The 15918-nt window shown below is 47.4% G+C and overlaps 1 protein-coding gene across 4 annotated transcripts in view; it reads right to left on the minus strand.

Annotated features, from left to right (window-relative positions):
• The window catches only part of SLIT3 (slit guidance ligand 3), a 723070-nt gene that overhangs the window by 166247 nt on the left and 540905 nt on the right, over positions 1-15918 (minus strand). For all 4 annotated transcript variants that reach the window (XM_070774480.1, XM_070774479.1, XM_070774482.1 and 1 more), the window contains 2 exons: positions 9321-9392; positions 1840-2003 (listed from right to left, as the gene is read on the minus strand). In XM_070774480.1, coding sequence (XP_070630581.1) covers positions 1840-2003; positions 9321-9392 — 236 coding nt within the window. The remainder of the gene's footprint in view (positions 1-1839; positions 2004-9320; positions 9393-15918) is intronic.

Consider the following 15918-nt stretch of genomic DNA (forward strand, 5'->3'; position numbering starts at 1 on the left):
AGGATGAGAGGGTTGGATGGCATCACCGACTCAATAGACATGAGTTTGAGCCAACTCCAGGAGTTGGTGGACAGGGAAGCTTGGTGTCCATGGGTCACAAAGAGTTGCACACGACTGAGCAACTGCACTGAACTGATATCCAGCCTTTTCAGAGGAGGGAGACTTGGGGCAGCAGCACTCGGGATCCAGGAGGATCAGCCTTCCCGCCCTGGGTTTTGGGTCCTGACTGCTGCTGGGTAAGCAACGTCTCGGCACTGCTCTGATGGGAAGGTGCTTTTGTGACGAAGTGTATTCGTGTTGGTGCATAGCTTTAAACTTGGCACCCACCTATAATGATGCGCTTTACCATTTTCCCTAATTAGTTTTTCTCACTAGCTCTTAGATGACTCCTGCACTCTATAATTATTTCTTTCACTGGCACTTACGCTGATATTGTACCCTTTGCCTAATAATTACTGTAATTACAGTCACTATATTTGAGTTTGGTGCCTGTGTGATAAACGGTTTTATTATGTGTTTGATGGAAAGTGATTTCTAAGTGGGTGTCTATAGGAAATTGTTGAGGTACTGCTCAGAGACATGTTAAAATGTTTTTGGATAATAAGGAATTTGATGAAGCTATAACATGACAGGGGAAAGCAGCAGAGTGTGAAGTTAAATTCAAGGGAAATTCCTACATATGGCAAATGCAGCCTAAGAGCCGGAGAGGACCAGCCTGTACTCCTGGCCACTTGCGGTCCCTAACGTGTAGTCGGCTTCTGTACTGAGAAAGCTCCTTTTTCCTTATTTCTGCTCAGTGTTACGCGGCAGCCTGGATGGAAGCAGGGGACTAGGGGAGAATGGAAACATGCACATGTATGGCTGAGTCCCTTCACTGTTCACCCGAAGCTATCACAACATTGCTAATTGGCTAGATCCCAATACGAAAAGTTTTTGGTGTTGAAAAAAATTAAAAAAAAGTTCCGTTTTCTACACATCAGCACTCCAAGATCAGCCTTTAGAAGCCACTGGACCCAATTGCAGGACTGAGCTCCTGAATTTCAGGAATGCCTCTTTGGGGATCTCTCCAACTGAATACTCTCTGTTTTTGAGGCAATCAAGAGATTAGCTCTACATCCTTGTCACTGGAAAAGGGAAGACTTGATGGGATTGGAGAATGTCAATGAAAGTAAAAACAAATGAGCAAATAACGTTTAGGACCCAAGGCAAAGGTAACCTCCTCTGAGAAGCATTTCTCAGGTCACTCAGTCACCTCACACCCTGGGGACCTAGGCTGCCTTCAGTTACGCTCTGTTTTCTGTGCTATTACACTTCAATTACCCACAGATCAAACTCTCGTGTTTGTTCGGCACATTCTGTGGGCCCACTAAACTCTAATAATTAAGCTCCACTCATTAGCTCTCACCAAGTGCTGTGTATCATGCTAACTGCTTCATATGATTATTTCATTGGATCCTCCCACCCGTCCCTTGAGTTATAGACGACGATTATTTCCATTTGGCAGACATGCAGCAACTTACCAAAGTCACACACCACTAAGGGACAGAGCTAAGATTTCCAAGCAAGCAGATTTGGAAATAGCCTCCATTAGCCTGGGCTTAGGAATGCGTTTGGCCAATGTTAAAGGACCTAACGAATGTTAGCTTCTCAGGATTGATGGACTCTGAGGCTTAACAGAAAGGGATCCATGAGTTCCTTCAGTAAGAGCTTCTTTCCTGGCACGCCTGGAGGCACACTAGAGTGCTCCACACCAAGCTCTGGGCATGTGTTCATGGCTGAGATGGGCTCACAGGTGGGCGAGCGGCAGGACAGGAGGGGAGGGGAGCCACACCATCTCACCTGGGCACACGTACTCCTTCTTCTGCACGTCTGCCACGTTGAAGCCCCGCAGGTGCACAGGAGCCATGCAGAGAGTGAACGGGCCGACGGTCCGCCGCTGTCGCAGCCAGTCCGAGAGCCAGGCCAGGTGGCAGTCACAGTACAGGTGGTTGGAGTGGAGGCGCCTGGGAGCGGGGGAGAGGGGGGAGAGGCTGTCACCGCAGGAAGTGGGGAGGCTGCCTCTGGCAGAACGGGGTGCCGAGCCTCCGTGCTCCTTTGCTCAGCATGACCATCCTCGGGATCCCAGGGAAGAACTGCCCTCTGCACTGCGAACTGCCACAGCAGCCTCAACCCTCCTATTGCTAAGCCACGAATGACAGTCATCTTCTCGTGCCAGCCACATCCAATGGTGGCCTTCAGGGTTCTGAGCAATTCCCATTTCTTAATAGTAATTCCACCCTTTCATTTCCACCAGGGAAAGCCTCAGCATATAGGAGAGGGAGGGTGGCGTTACCACACTGACAATCCTGATTCAGGTCCAAATTCCAAAAGGGTGACTGGGTGCAAATGTCGGTACTTTAGCTAACTTGAGTTACAGATGGCTTGCAACAGCTTCCTCATGGCCATGCCCTAGTCTATAGTGAATTGTGGCCAAGATTTGCCACAATCTTTTCTCTCCCTCCTTCATTTCCACTCTAAATCTCTTTAATGGACCCCCTTCAGAATGTCACGCTGGGCTTCCCTGGTAGCTCAGCTGGTAAAGAATCCACCTGCAACACAGGAGACCCTAGTTTGATTCCTGGGTTGGGAAGATCCACTGGAGAAGGGCAAGGCTACCCACTTCAGTATTCTGGCCTGGAGAATTCCAAGGACTGTATAGTCCATGGGGTCGCAAAGAGTCAGACACGCCTGAGTGACTTTCACTTTTCCTGTCACACTGGTGAGCCTAAAACACCGCTGTGTGCACTAGCCAGGGTAAGCAGGTCACAAAGAGAAGGGGGCTTTCTGAAGAAAGCATCTTCTCTCCATCCTCCTATTTAAATAAGGTATTATGCATACAGACTCCTGCAAACCAGAGCAATCTCTCCGGAGCGCCTTTTATCGCCTTCCCAAGTTCAATTCCACCCGGTGTATTTGCTCTTCTAACTGCTTCAGGGCTTCTGAAAAGGCTTTCCATTTGTTTTCAGGACTCTTGGGCTTTCTCCCTCTAGTAGCTATAATTTCAGGTCGATTTCTCATTCTGGACTAAGATTCCTGAGAGGGATCTGCAGATTCCACATCTGAGGGGAACCCCAATTGGTTAAGTGGAATTTCATTTCCACTGACTGGAGGGCAACCTAAGGATAGCCAGGGCTTCTAAAGGTTCTTCCCAAGGTTCTGTATCAGGGGTTTCCAGTGTCCACACTCCCTACCAACCTCAGTCATTACAAGTAGCCCGCGGGTGAGTTCTAGTCATGACAGTTCATCATATACTTGGCTTTCTGATGTCAATTTCAATGCCCCATCCTGCACATGCTAATCAGCCAGCCATATCTTGGGGTTTTCGAGTACTCTGTGTTATGCCAGTTAATACTGCATGGCAGCCCAAAGCAGTTGGCTCGGGCTACATCCGTGCCTGATGTGGAGAGAGCTGAAGGGCTCTTGACCACACTCCACTTAGTACAAGGTCAACACTGCTAAACATTGGCTGAATGCAGCTCGTCTGTGCTGCCTGCAGGCAGAGACTCCCTGCCACTGCATGGGTGCAAACCTCGGGCAAGCCAGGGCCACTGAGGAACTCGGCAGCCTCAGGGTGGGGCCCCCAGATCCCACTGTATCCGACTGACTAAATGAACCCATATCCCACCCAGAACATAATTTTTTTTTCTGCTGAAAAATATTTGAATTTTTTTTTTACAATTTTGTTTAAAAGTGATGAATTGTGATGTTATAATTTTCTTTTCATACTTCAGAGCCAATACTTTAAGGTCAAAGTCAGTTGCGTGAGGACAGAGACTGTGTCTATAATGGGCCCAGAGCAAATCTCACTTCTGAGCATCAGGTCCTGATGCTGTGGAAGTGAGCCTGGCTTCCTCTTAGGCTGGCACTCCAGGAGAGAGGGACAACAGGAGGGAAGGGGGAGGGGAGGAAAAACCCTAAGCTTGGGGGAAGGACCTCAGCGCTAAGGAAAGCAAGACATATGTGTATTCAACAAAGATGACTCCACTTTGTGCCAAGGACAGAGCAGAGCCTGGTGAAAGACCTAGAGTTGGTTATTCTTTCCTAAAGAGCATGAAGGGGAGAAGGGAATCCCTTTTCTGCACTGGGACCTGTTGGGAAATTGCAGCATGAGGGAAAATGATCTGTCTCCTGACCCATCAGTGAGCTGTTGAGAGAGAGAGGAATGGCCAGCAATACACCACCAGCTCTAAAGGCTACCTATGAAAATGGTGATGGTGGAGCAGCTCTTGGTGACAAGGTGGAGCAGAGGTGGGCTACAGTGGCACACACAGGCTGAGGCACCAGAGGTTTTTTTGTGTGTGCCTTTTAATGAATTTGGCTTTTACTGGGAAAGGCGGTTGCCCTCTTTGGCGCTGAGGTATGGAAGGTAAGGAAACAAGGTGGATCAATGCAAACAAATTCCCATCAGTTCCAATGAGAAGGAAGAGATCAATGAAACAACACAAATGAGATTTAGGTAAGTCAGATCCTTATTGAGCTGATAAATTTCTGGGATAATCAAAATGTCAGAGGTTTTCCTTTTGGAAGATTATATTAAGCTGTTTCTTCCTGAATCCCCACTGGCCAGTCCTAAGCCACTCGTCTTCTTAAGCCAGCTATAGATGGCCCTTACCCTTTTGTCTGTTTCTGTAGGAATTTCTCCTCTCCCAAGTAGGAACATGGAAAAGCGGAGACCCAAACTGTCTTTGAAGCCATATGAAGGCCCTTGTCAAAAGCCGAGGGGCATGGATGGGCTCAGGCCTCCCCTCTTGGAATTTTACCTGCCTGGAGAGCTAAGCTGAGCTGAGTCTTTCAAGATGCCTTTTACGTCACGTTTGGGAGATCCAATTGAGCAATATCATCCCAAACACTAATATTAAAAGAAAAGAATAATCATGATGATCTTGAAACTTGAGCCCAGACACGGCCAGGAGTATTCTTAATTTTCTTGAGTGAGGAAAGAAATGATTTTGATTACTTTCAGTAACTTTTGTGATGGTGATGATATAGGGGAGAGTGGCCTCCTGTGGCCCTTCAGCAACGTGAGAGCTCAGGTCTCCCCTTTCTCAACTCACCTGATGCCCTTCTGCTTTTGTTCCTAGAGCTTAGCTCTAGGAGGTCAGCTTCTGAGAAGAGCTCAGCTTCTGAGGTCAAAGTGTTGGAATCTGACATGGGCTCTGTGCTTTTTTGAGTTTGACCATGGGCAGTGATTTAACCCTGGTTCTCGGTGTTACCAGGCTTCCCACATGATGCTAGTGGTAAAGAATCCGCCTGCCAATGCAAGAGACGTAAGAGACACAGGTATGATTCCTCAGTTGGGAGGATCCCCTGGAGGAGGGCGTGGCAACCCACTCCAGTATTTCTGCCTGGAGAATCCCATGGACAGAGGAGCCTGGTGGGCTACAGTCCATAGGGTCACAAAGAGTCAGATATGACTAAAGTGACTGAGCACGCAAGCATGCATGCTCAGTGTTATCATCTATAAAATGGTAATATTAATGGTGCCTTCTTCCTAGAGCTGTTGTGAGGGTCAAAATGATCCACGAAAAGTGCTTAGGGACTTCCCTGGTGGTCCAGTGGTTAAGACTCCACGCTGCTAATGCAGGGATTGTGGGTTTGATCCCTGGTCAGGCAACTAGGATCCTGCATGCTATGCAGTGTGGCCAAAAGATTAAAAAGCAAAAGTGCTTAGCGCTCAATTTGGGATACCATAAACTCATGAAGACATATTTGCTATTATTATTCTTACTGTACGGAGACTAGCTCCAGACCTCAGGCTCTTCTCAACCCAAGGTCCTGCCTGTACAAGGTTATCACCTCTTATCCACCAGAGCATCAAGGCAGCTAGATGGTTCCTGCCACTTGCTCTGTGGTCTCTTCCTGATGGAAACGCCATATTGCATGTTGGCAAAACCACCTTTACAGGAGATAAGGTGAATGAATACAAATGCCAATTTGTAGAAGGTGCCTTTTAGCCACAGACGCTAAATTAAATTTCCAGCAAATCCTTTTAGAGAGGGTCAGTGTTCATTTTCTATAAAATGTGGCTTTCTGAATTCAATATAAAAGCTTTCCTTTAGAAATCCCATTTATGACTTCCTTCCTCTCCCCTCTTCCCTCCTTCTTCACCACCAGCACACCCCCCCCCTCCCCATCCCCACCACGCTTTAATTACAGTGAAGGGGGATTAGTCAGCTCAGGTCTCCAGGGAGTTCTTTGCAGAGCCATCTCTGAAATTAAACTAAAGAGAAAATGGCAGCAGGCAGGGAGCAAAGAGAGCAGACGAGATTGATTGATTGATCTGAGCTCATCAGATGAGTGTTCAGGACCACAGGAAAGTATGACCACAGAAACAAGCAGAAGAAACTCTCCCGCCCTCCTCCCCAGCACCTACAACACCCACACAGAGCGCCCAACATCCAGACCTGGCCGGCTTCCCTGCCTCCCAGGGCCCCTCCTGGCTCTGACTGATTTTCCCACAAAAAAGTAATAGGAGAGGGAGCGGACATCTCAGAGGAGCAGCCCACAGGAGCTGGGCTGCTGGTTTCTGCAGGTGAAAGCCATATTTCTTCTACTCAACCCACTGTCTGGGGAGATGCACTCCAAGGCTCACTTCTGCTTCCTGGCCGGAAGCCCCGGGCCATGCTCCATCTGTGGCTCACTCGTGGGTTGCTGTGGACTCCGAAGAGGCCTTGGAAGACCCCATGGTTTCTCCGGCATCATTCCCTTTTAAAAGGGAAGGAAGAGGATAGATTTTCTTGACTGAATTCTGCCATCCCAGGAGGGATCAAAGGAAGAAGCGGGGCACCATGATGGAACCTGAGCTCGGAGCCCCCTTCATATTGGGTGGCCAAAAAGTTCATGTGGAGTTTTCGTAAGATGGCATGGAAAAACTTGAATGAACTTTTTGGCTAACCCAATACTAAAAGGTCAGTGTTCATTCCAATCCCAAAGAAAGGCAATACCAAAGAATGCTCAAACTATCACACAATTGCACTCATCTCAAAAGCTAGTAAAGTAATGCTCAAAATTCTCCAAGCCAGGCTTCAGCAATACATGAACCATGAACTTCCAGATGTTCAAGCTGGTTTTAGATAAGGCAGAGGAGCCAGAGATCAGATTGCCAACATCCACTGGATCATTGAAAAAGCAAAAGAGTTCGAGAAACACATCTATTTCTGCTTTATTGACTGTGCCAAAGCCTTTGACTGTGTGGATCACAATAAACTGTGGAAAATTCTGAAAGACATGGGAATACCAGACCACCTGACCTGCCTCTTGAGAAACCTGTATGCAGCTTCAGGAAGCAACAGTTAGAATTGGACATGGAACAATAGACTGGTTCCAAATAGGGAAAGGAGTACGTCAAGGCTGTATATTGTCACCCTGCTTATTTAACTTATATGCAGAGTACATCAGGAGAAACACTGGGCTGGAAGAAGCACAAGCTAGAATCAAGATTGCTGGGAGAAATATCAATAACCACAGATATGCAGATGACACCACTCTTTTGTCAGAAAGTGAAGAAGAACTAAAGAGCCTCTTGATGAAAGTGAAAGTGGAGGGTGAAAAAGTTGGCTTAAAGCTCAACCTTCAGAAAACTAAGATCATGGCATCTGGTCCCATCACTTCATGGCAAATAGATGGGGAAACAGTGGAAACAGTGGCTGACTTTATTTTTTGGGGCTCCAAAATCACTGCAGATGGTGACTGCAGCCATGAAATTAAAAGACGCTTACTCCTTGGAAGGAAAGTTATGACCAACCTAGATAGCATATTCAAAAGCAGAGACATTACTTTGTCAACAAAGGTCCATCTAGTCAAGGCTATGGTTTTTCCAGTAGTCATGTATGGATGTGAGAGTTGGACTGTGAAGAAAGCTGAGCACCAAAGAATTGATGCTTTTGAACAACTGTGGTGTTGGAGAAGACTCTTGAGAGTCCCTTGGACTGCAAGGAGATCCAACCAGTCCATCCTAAAGAAGATCAGTCCTGGGTGTTCATTGGAAGGACTTATGTTGAAGCTGAAACTCCAGTACTTTGGCCACCTGATGCAAAGAGCTGGCTCATTTGAAAAGACCCTGATGCTGAGAAAGATTGAGGGCAGGAGGAGAAGGGGGAGACAGAGGATGAGATTGTTGGATGACATCACCAACTCGATGGACATGAGTTTGGGTAAACTCTGGGAGTTGGTGATGGACAGGGAGGCCTGGCGTGCTGCGGTTCATGGGGTCGCAAAGAGTCGGACATGACTAAGCAACTGAACTGAATACTAGCTAGTATTTGTTGCCTGGACACCATGACTCTCGGGACTGACTCTCCTCTACTTCTGTGATGTAAATTCTGCTGAGGCTCCATCAACAGAAGAAAAGCATCAAGTACCAATCTCTTAGATCAGCAGAGTCCATTTGCAGAGAAACTTTCAAAAGAGTTTCTGGCTCAGTGAGGGGACCTTCCCAGGTAATAAAGGCACTAGACATGTTCTCGGTATGGGCTGTTAAGTGGGGATTTGCTTCTTGAGTACATACTTTGGAGGGCTTGAGCCCACCCAACTCATTACAGATAAAGCATAACTGCATTCTGATACCAGAATATCATCCAGGGAGCAGGAAAGCATGGTGGGTGGGGACTAGGAGGATGGGGTGAAGGAGGAGATAAGACTCCCTCTCCTCCATTGATCAGTGTGCATGTGTGTGTGCTCAAAATTGCTAAGTCATGTCTGACTCTCTGCGATCCCATAACTGTAGCTCTCTGTCCATGGGGTTCTCCAGGCAAGAATACTGGAGTGGCTTGCCATTTCCTCCCCAGGGGATCTTCCTGACTCAGGAATGGAATCCATGTCTCCTGTGTCTCCTGCATTGGCAGGCAGGTTCTTTGCCACTGAGCCATCTGGGAAGCTCCCACCAGTCCCAGAGGGGAAAACAGTCGTAACCCTTGACAGTACAATAGAACGGCCAACAGTACAGGGCATGAGCTAAACAAATGATGAACCATCACACCTCTATTCTAATGGCAGCGTAACACTAACAAAGTTTTCCAACCAGTGAGAAAACACAAAGATTTCCCCAGTCAAGGAAGATTCCCAGGGTGAAGAGAAATGAGCCGGCCCAGAGCAAGAAGGTGGAGAACCATGCATGCTCCGTGACCCTCCCCCAACATTAACACACCACTTAGTCAATAGCAGAGGGAGGAGGCATTTGGATGCAGGAACCGGGGGCAGTTTTACAAGCAGCCGAGAGTGCTGCCCCATGGGCCTCCTAAGGGCGGGAGCAGGTGGGGGAGGAAGCAGGGACCTCTACTCACAAGGTTCGAATCTTCGGCATGTGGTTGAAGCTGGTGACCAGGATGCGGCTGATGTTGTTGTTGTTGAGGGTGCTGCGGACAGAGAGGAGAAACACGTCAACAAAGGAGCATCATGGGAGGTGCCAGGATGCTTATGGATGGTGGGGGAAGGATGGATATGACTGCAAGAGGGACCATGCCTCAGCAGCCATGTGTCAAGCAGCAACCAGTGGATGGGGCTCCAGATGAGAAGAGAATCTCTGTTTCCTTTTTAAGGTGGATCCCTCCTCCCCTCTGCTGCCCTCTTGGTACTTACTACCTGGAGCAATAAGGCTGCCCTTGTGAAATCCTGTTGTGAGGGTTTCATTACAACGTCACTAATTCCCACAACTATAATACAACACCAATTAAATATTGTCCTCATTTCAGAGAGAAGGAACCAGATACACAACACCTTGCTCAGTTACACATAACCCTACAGGGCAGCCTTTAACCTTGCATTATAGATGGGGGTGCTGAGCTTCAGAGAAGTGAAATCATGCTTCCAAGGATACACAGCTGTTAAGCTGTGGACACTGGATCTGAACCCAGCACTGTTTTTTAAAAAATGTATTTTTAATTGGAGGATAACTGCTTTACAATGTTGTGTTGGCTTCTACCATACACCAGCGTGAATCAGCCAAGGGTGTGCATAGTCTCCTCCCTCTTGAAGCTCCCTCCCACCTCCTCCTCCATCCCAGCCCTCTAGGTTGACACAGAGCCCTGGTTTGAGCTCCCTGCCTCACACAGCAAATTTCCGCCGGCTGTCTATTTTACTACGGTAATGTAGATGTTCCCATGCTACTCTCTAAATTCACCCCGCCGTCTCCTTGCCCCACGGTCCAAAAGTCTCTTCTCTATGGCTGTGTCTCCACTGCTGCTCTGCAAATAGGCTCATCAACACCATCTTCTAGATTCCAAACATATGTGTTAGTACACGATGTTTTTCTTTCTGACTTATTTCACTCTGTATAATAGGCTCTAGGTTCATCCACCTCATTAAAACTGGCTTAAGTGTGTTTCTTTTTATGGCTGAGTAATATCCCACCATATACATGTACCACAGCTTCTTTATCCATTCATCTGTCAATGGCCATCTAGGTTACTTCCCCACCCTAGCTATTGTAAATGGTGCTGCAATGAACCATTGTGAGTACATGTGTTTTTTTCAATTATGGTTTTCTCAGGGTACATGCTGAGTGGGATTGTTGGGTTAATGGTAATTTTATTCCCAGTTTTTAAAGGAATCTCCATACTGCTCTCCATAGTGGCTGTATCAATTTACATTCCCACCAATAGTGCAAGAGTGAACCCTGCACTATCTTGCTCCAAACTCCTTGCTCTGCCCATTACACACACTGCCTCACAAGATGTGGAGAGGTTATTTTATGAGTAGTTTCCAGGCATCTTCTGACTCTTCAAGCACATCCTAAGTGAGTCTGTGAGCTCTGTGGGGACAGGGATTAAGTCTCTCTCTTGCGAAGCCCCACGACCATGGATGGGAACTCCTCTGGTATCTTGGTGCATGGGGGAAAAGGGAAGAGAGGGATGTGAGCTCCATCAATGGAACAAAATGAAATAGAATGAAATCAGGCTATAGGTAACTATAGTCCAAGGCTTACCCTTCTAGAAGGACTTACTATGGGAGCCCAGGGAAGCATGGCAAAGGAAATGGCAACCCATTCCAGTATTCTTGCCTGGAAATCTCATGGACAGAGGAGTCTGATGAGCTATAGTCCATGGGGTTGCACAAAGTCAGACACAACTTAACAACTAAACCACCACCATCACAGGGAAGCATGGCAGCCAAGGAAGCCATCACGTGGCTGGAGGTGGAACGTGATGGAGCAGGAGGGCCTTTCTGGGTCGGTGAGTTGAGTGGCTATGCAGACAGAAGCAACCATCTGTGGAAAGACTGGACCTAGCTCTCAGCTCTCTGACCCACACCTCCCTCACTCTGGATCCCAAAGAGCAGGAGTTGGATCCAGCCCATGGTACACTCCTTGGTGACGGACCCTTGCTCCTGGGCTCCTCCAAGGTCACATCAGATACCCCCTCTCATCAGCCCCACTCCTCTTACGCTCTCATGGGACCCCACTGGCCCAGGAAGCAGCCTTCCCTGGAAAGGCTTCACTGGTTAAATGGACTTCTTTTGCCCTTGGCTCTTGATGAATACGTTATCTTACTCTTAGAATACCCTCTAACATTTTCCATCTTGTGTGTTACCACAGTCCATACATGGTTCAGATTGAGTCACATATACCCTAGTTGTGTGGTCTTGGGCAGATTATCACCATCACTTAGCCATAGATTCTTCACTGGCAGAAGAGGGCAGGCAATGGTATCTACCTCACAGGCTGGTGAAAGGCTTAGCAGACAGTATGTGCTTGGTAGGTGGAGGCTACCATTTAACTGACTGGTGGAGAGAACCTAGCCCTGTCGTGGTCATTCCTGTTTCCCTCACCCAACCCCAGACCCCAAAGGAATATAAACAGAGCTTTATCCTGCACACAGAGGCCCCTGTGCCCACCCCACCCAAGGGGTCTGCACAGATGCCTTCTCCCCTGGGGACCCTAGTCCACAGCAGGATTCCGGGGACCACATCCCCTTCGACCCAGGCTATTTCTCAAGGCCTTTGGCCAATAAGACCCAGAGGAAATCTATTTACACAAAGGCACAGAACCTAATACTTTTTCCTCCCTCCCCCCATATTTCTTCTGCACCTACTGGCATTCTTCTGGCATTCTTTTAGGCATATGGTATTATGATAAAGTGGAATCAACCCAATTTACATTGCCAGCTTCAGCCCACTCAGGGAATTCATTAATGCATCAATTCTGACACCTGGCATTTTATGATCTTGAACCTATTCTGTTGCCTGTGGCTTATCTTTTCTATAGATGTGTGTGTGTGTGTGTGTTGGGGGGGTGTGAATCCATCCTATTTTCATCCACCCAGGAGGTGTTCAGAATACGTCATCAGATAGGGCGCAAGAACTTGTCACTCCCATCAGACCAGGCCGTCCTGCCTTGACAGGGAGCTTCCCTGGAGTGAGGGTCATGCTCCCTACCCCACCCCTTCTCCAGCAGATTAGGAATGCCTCCTGGGTGGAAGCAATGCCTTCATCTTTCTTCTATCCATCCCAGAGTTCCAGGCTCCACACCTGGGGGAGACCTAATTAGAATCGTTGACTCACTAATCAGACAAAAATCTGTGTCCCCCTTATCTCTCAAAAGCAAAGAGCTCAAGAAGCCTTTGCAGAAAAGAGGCTGCCTTCCAAACATGCCCAGCCACTCGACATCAGACTGAGTTCACAGCCAGCCCTAATTTAGCTGAATATACAGTGCAGTTATACACAGGACTTGGATTGTAACTGCATCCGGCAGGCGTCCGGCAGTGATGACTTATTAATGTATTACTACACTGATATTTAAATGTGAGCCGTAATGAGGGCAATAAAACATTTATGATAATAGCAATTATTCCAGAACTAAAATGACTAAACACAGTATTCAGACTTCCATGATTTGCTGGCCCAGGGACCTCAGAGGGTTGGTAACCTCTTGGACGTGGTTCTCCATGGAAGCTACAGTTTCTTTTTCCCTAATAAGCCCAGATTTATTTGATTTCCAATCTTGGTGGCTTTTGCCCATGCAGGCAGCACTCTCTGGTTCTTGTGCTTAGGTCCAGCAGCTGGCATTTGATGAAGGTGGCGTTATCATAACCCTGATGCAGAGGAGCAGAGTGGGGGCGTGTGTGTGCTCAGTCACTCAGTTGTGTCCGACTCTTTGTGACTCCACGGCCTGTAGCCCACCAGGCTCCTCTGTTCTTGGGATTTTTCAGACAAGAATACTGGAGTGGGTTACCATTTCCTCCTCCAGGGGATCTTCCTGACCCAGGGATCGAACTCGTGTCTCCTGCATTGGCAGATGGATTTGTTACCACTGTGCCATCTGGGGAGCCCAAGAGTGGGTGAGCATGGCCTCAAAGGCAAAGCCTTTGTTAAGATTCTGACTCTCCTACTTACAAGCTGTGCAACCATGAATAAATTTTCTTAATCTTACTAGGTTTCCTCCCATTTAATATGCAGAAACTAGCAGCATTGATCTCATCGAGCTTGTTGGTGGTTCAAGGAGATGGTTCTAATAATTGCCAACATTAACCAAGAGCTTATTGTAGGCCAGGCAGGTATTGGGTTGTGGGTTCTACTTGTACCATCTCACTTAATTCCTACAACCACCCGATGAGGCAGGCACTTTCTGTCGTCTCCATGTCAAGGATGAGGCAAGTATTGGTATCAGAACTTGACTCCAGAAATGATGCCTGTCTTCATTGTCTATTGCTGCTGTAACAGATTACCACACTTTCTACGGTTTAAAGCAACACAGACTTATCTCATACAGTCTAGAGATCAGAAGTCTGAAATGGGTTCATGGGACTGTGTTCCTTCTGGAGGGCTTTGAGGAGAATTCATTTCCTTGTCTTCTGCAGCCTGTGAAAGTGAAAGTTGCTCAGTCGTGTCTGGCTCTTTGCGACCCCAAGGACTACACAGTCCATGGAATTCTCCAGGCCAGAATACTGGAGTGGGTATCCTTTCCCTTCTCCAGGGGATCTTCCCAACCCAGGTATCGAACCCAGGTCTCCCTCACTGCAGGTGGATTCTTTACCAGCTGAGCCACAAGGGAAACCCAAGAATACTGGAGTGGGTAACCTATCCCTTCTCCAGGGTATCTTCCCGACCCAAGAATCGAACCAGGATCTCCTGCATTGCAGGCAGATTCTTATCCCTTGGCTCCTGGTTCCTTCCTTGTATCACTCCACCCTCTTGCTTCTGTTGTCACACCTCCTACTGTTCACTGCAATGTCCTGCCTCTTAAGAGGACCTGTCTGATGACATTTAGAGCCTGACAGGATAATCCAGCTCAGGATTCTTGGCCATATTTTCCAAGTTCCATTTGGCACATAAGTTCCTGGGATGAGAACACGGGACACTTTTGAGGGGACATTATCCAGCTAGCTATCATGACCTTGAAATTAGGCATGGAAAGTATACGCACACTGGCTTGTAGGCAATAATCAGTAACTATTAGCTATTATTTTTGTAGCCTGGGATTCCCTGATAGCTCAGTTGGTAAAGAATCCACCTACAGTGCAGGAGACCCCGGTTTGATTCCTGGGTTGGGAAGATCTGTTGGAGAAGGGATAGGCTACCCATTCCAGTATTCTTGGGCTTCCCTTGTGGCTCAATTGGTAACGAATTGCAATGTGGGAGCCCTGGGTTCAATCCCTGGGTGGGGAAGATCCCCTGGAGAAGGGAAAGGCTACCCACTCCAGTATTCTGGCCTGGAGAACTCCATGGACCAGTCCATGGGGTCGCAAAGAGTCAGACATGACTGAGCGACTTTCACGCTTTTGGTAACCTGTGTTTGGTCTTTTATGGTTTACTACGTACTTTCACATTCATCTTATTTGGTACTTGAAGCACTCTGCAGTTGAAATTATTATTCCCATCTTACCAATGAGCAATTTGAGGCTACAAGAGATAAGAGACTTGCCCGGCACAGCAACAAGCTCCATGAGGATTCAGGACTGACTATTTCTTCTTTACATCACAATTTCTCCCAACTTTCCCACTGCCTTCTGTTTTCAGAGCTAGTTTGCTTCTCCAGCAAAGAAGTCTCTGCCATCTCCCCTGAGGGACCCAAAGCTAGAATTCATTGCACAAGTCTACTATCGCCTCCTATTCTAGAAACCTTCTTGGAAATGAACCACAGAAAACATAAATGGTTTGATCTGACAAGGACCCACCTGGACCCCCATTATATGATTGCCCACACTTAACCTATGGTGACCTCATCAGCCTCATCTTATTTACTTCCACCTCCTGGAAGATTATTGCTAGTTCTAGAATGTAGCTTTAACCTCACTGCTCTGTTCTTATTGAGAAAATATGCTTTACCCTAAGTTGCCCCAGTTGGAAATTTTTCTCTAGGTGTGTGTTAATTGTTCAGTCGTGTCTGACTCTTGTGACTCCATGGACTATAGCCTGCCAGGCTCCTCTGGCCATGGGCTTCTCTAGGCAAGAACACTTGAGTGGGTAGACATTCCCATCTTCAGGTAAATGCTGTCAATTCATTTTGTGTCAGGTTTCAAGCTCAAGTGCAGGGTCACATCAATTCTATGAAACTTCAGGACTGGCCCGGTCTCCCCTTTTTGCATCCGAACTACTGAGTGGGCATTAGAGTATGAACCAGAAATAAGGCAATTTCCCTCCACTGGATTTAAAAGACAGTTGGTCCATCCAACTCCCATTTCTCTCTTATAAAGCCCTTACTTACCAAGCCCTGTATACACAGTATTTCTACTGAGATTTAGCTGTGTTCTTTCCAGCCTCTCTTCTGTTCTGTCATAGTTGGAGCACCTAGGCCACACTAAAGTCACCTGTTTGGACAATGCTCCTTCTACCAATGGATCTCTCTTGCTTGTGAGAACTACAAAGGGAGCATTAAACATTTTTTCCAGGGACTTCCCTGGCAGACCAGTAGTTAAGACCCCCAAGGCAGGGAGTGTGGGTTCAAGC

Source organism: Bos indicus, chromosome 20 (assembly GCF_029378745.1).
Source record: "Bos indicus isolate NIAB-ARS_2022 breed Sahiwal x Tharparkar chromosome 20, NIAB-ARS_B.indTharparkar_mat_pri_1.0, whole genome shotgun sequence".
Taxonomy (NCBI): Eukaryota; Metazoa; Chordata; class Mammalia; order Artiodactyla; family Bovidae; genus Bos; species Bos indicus.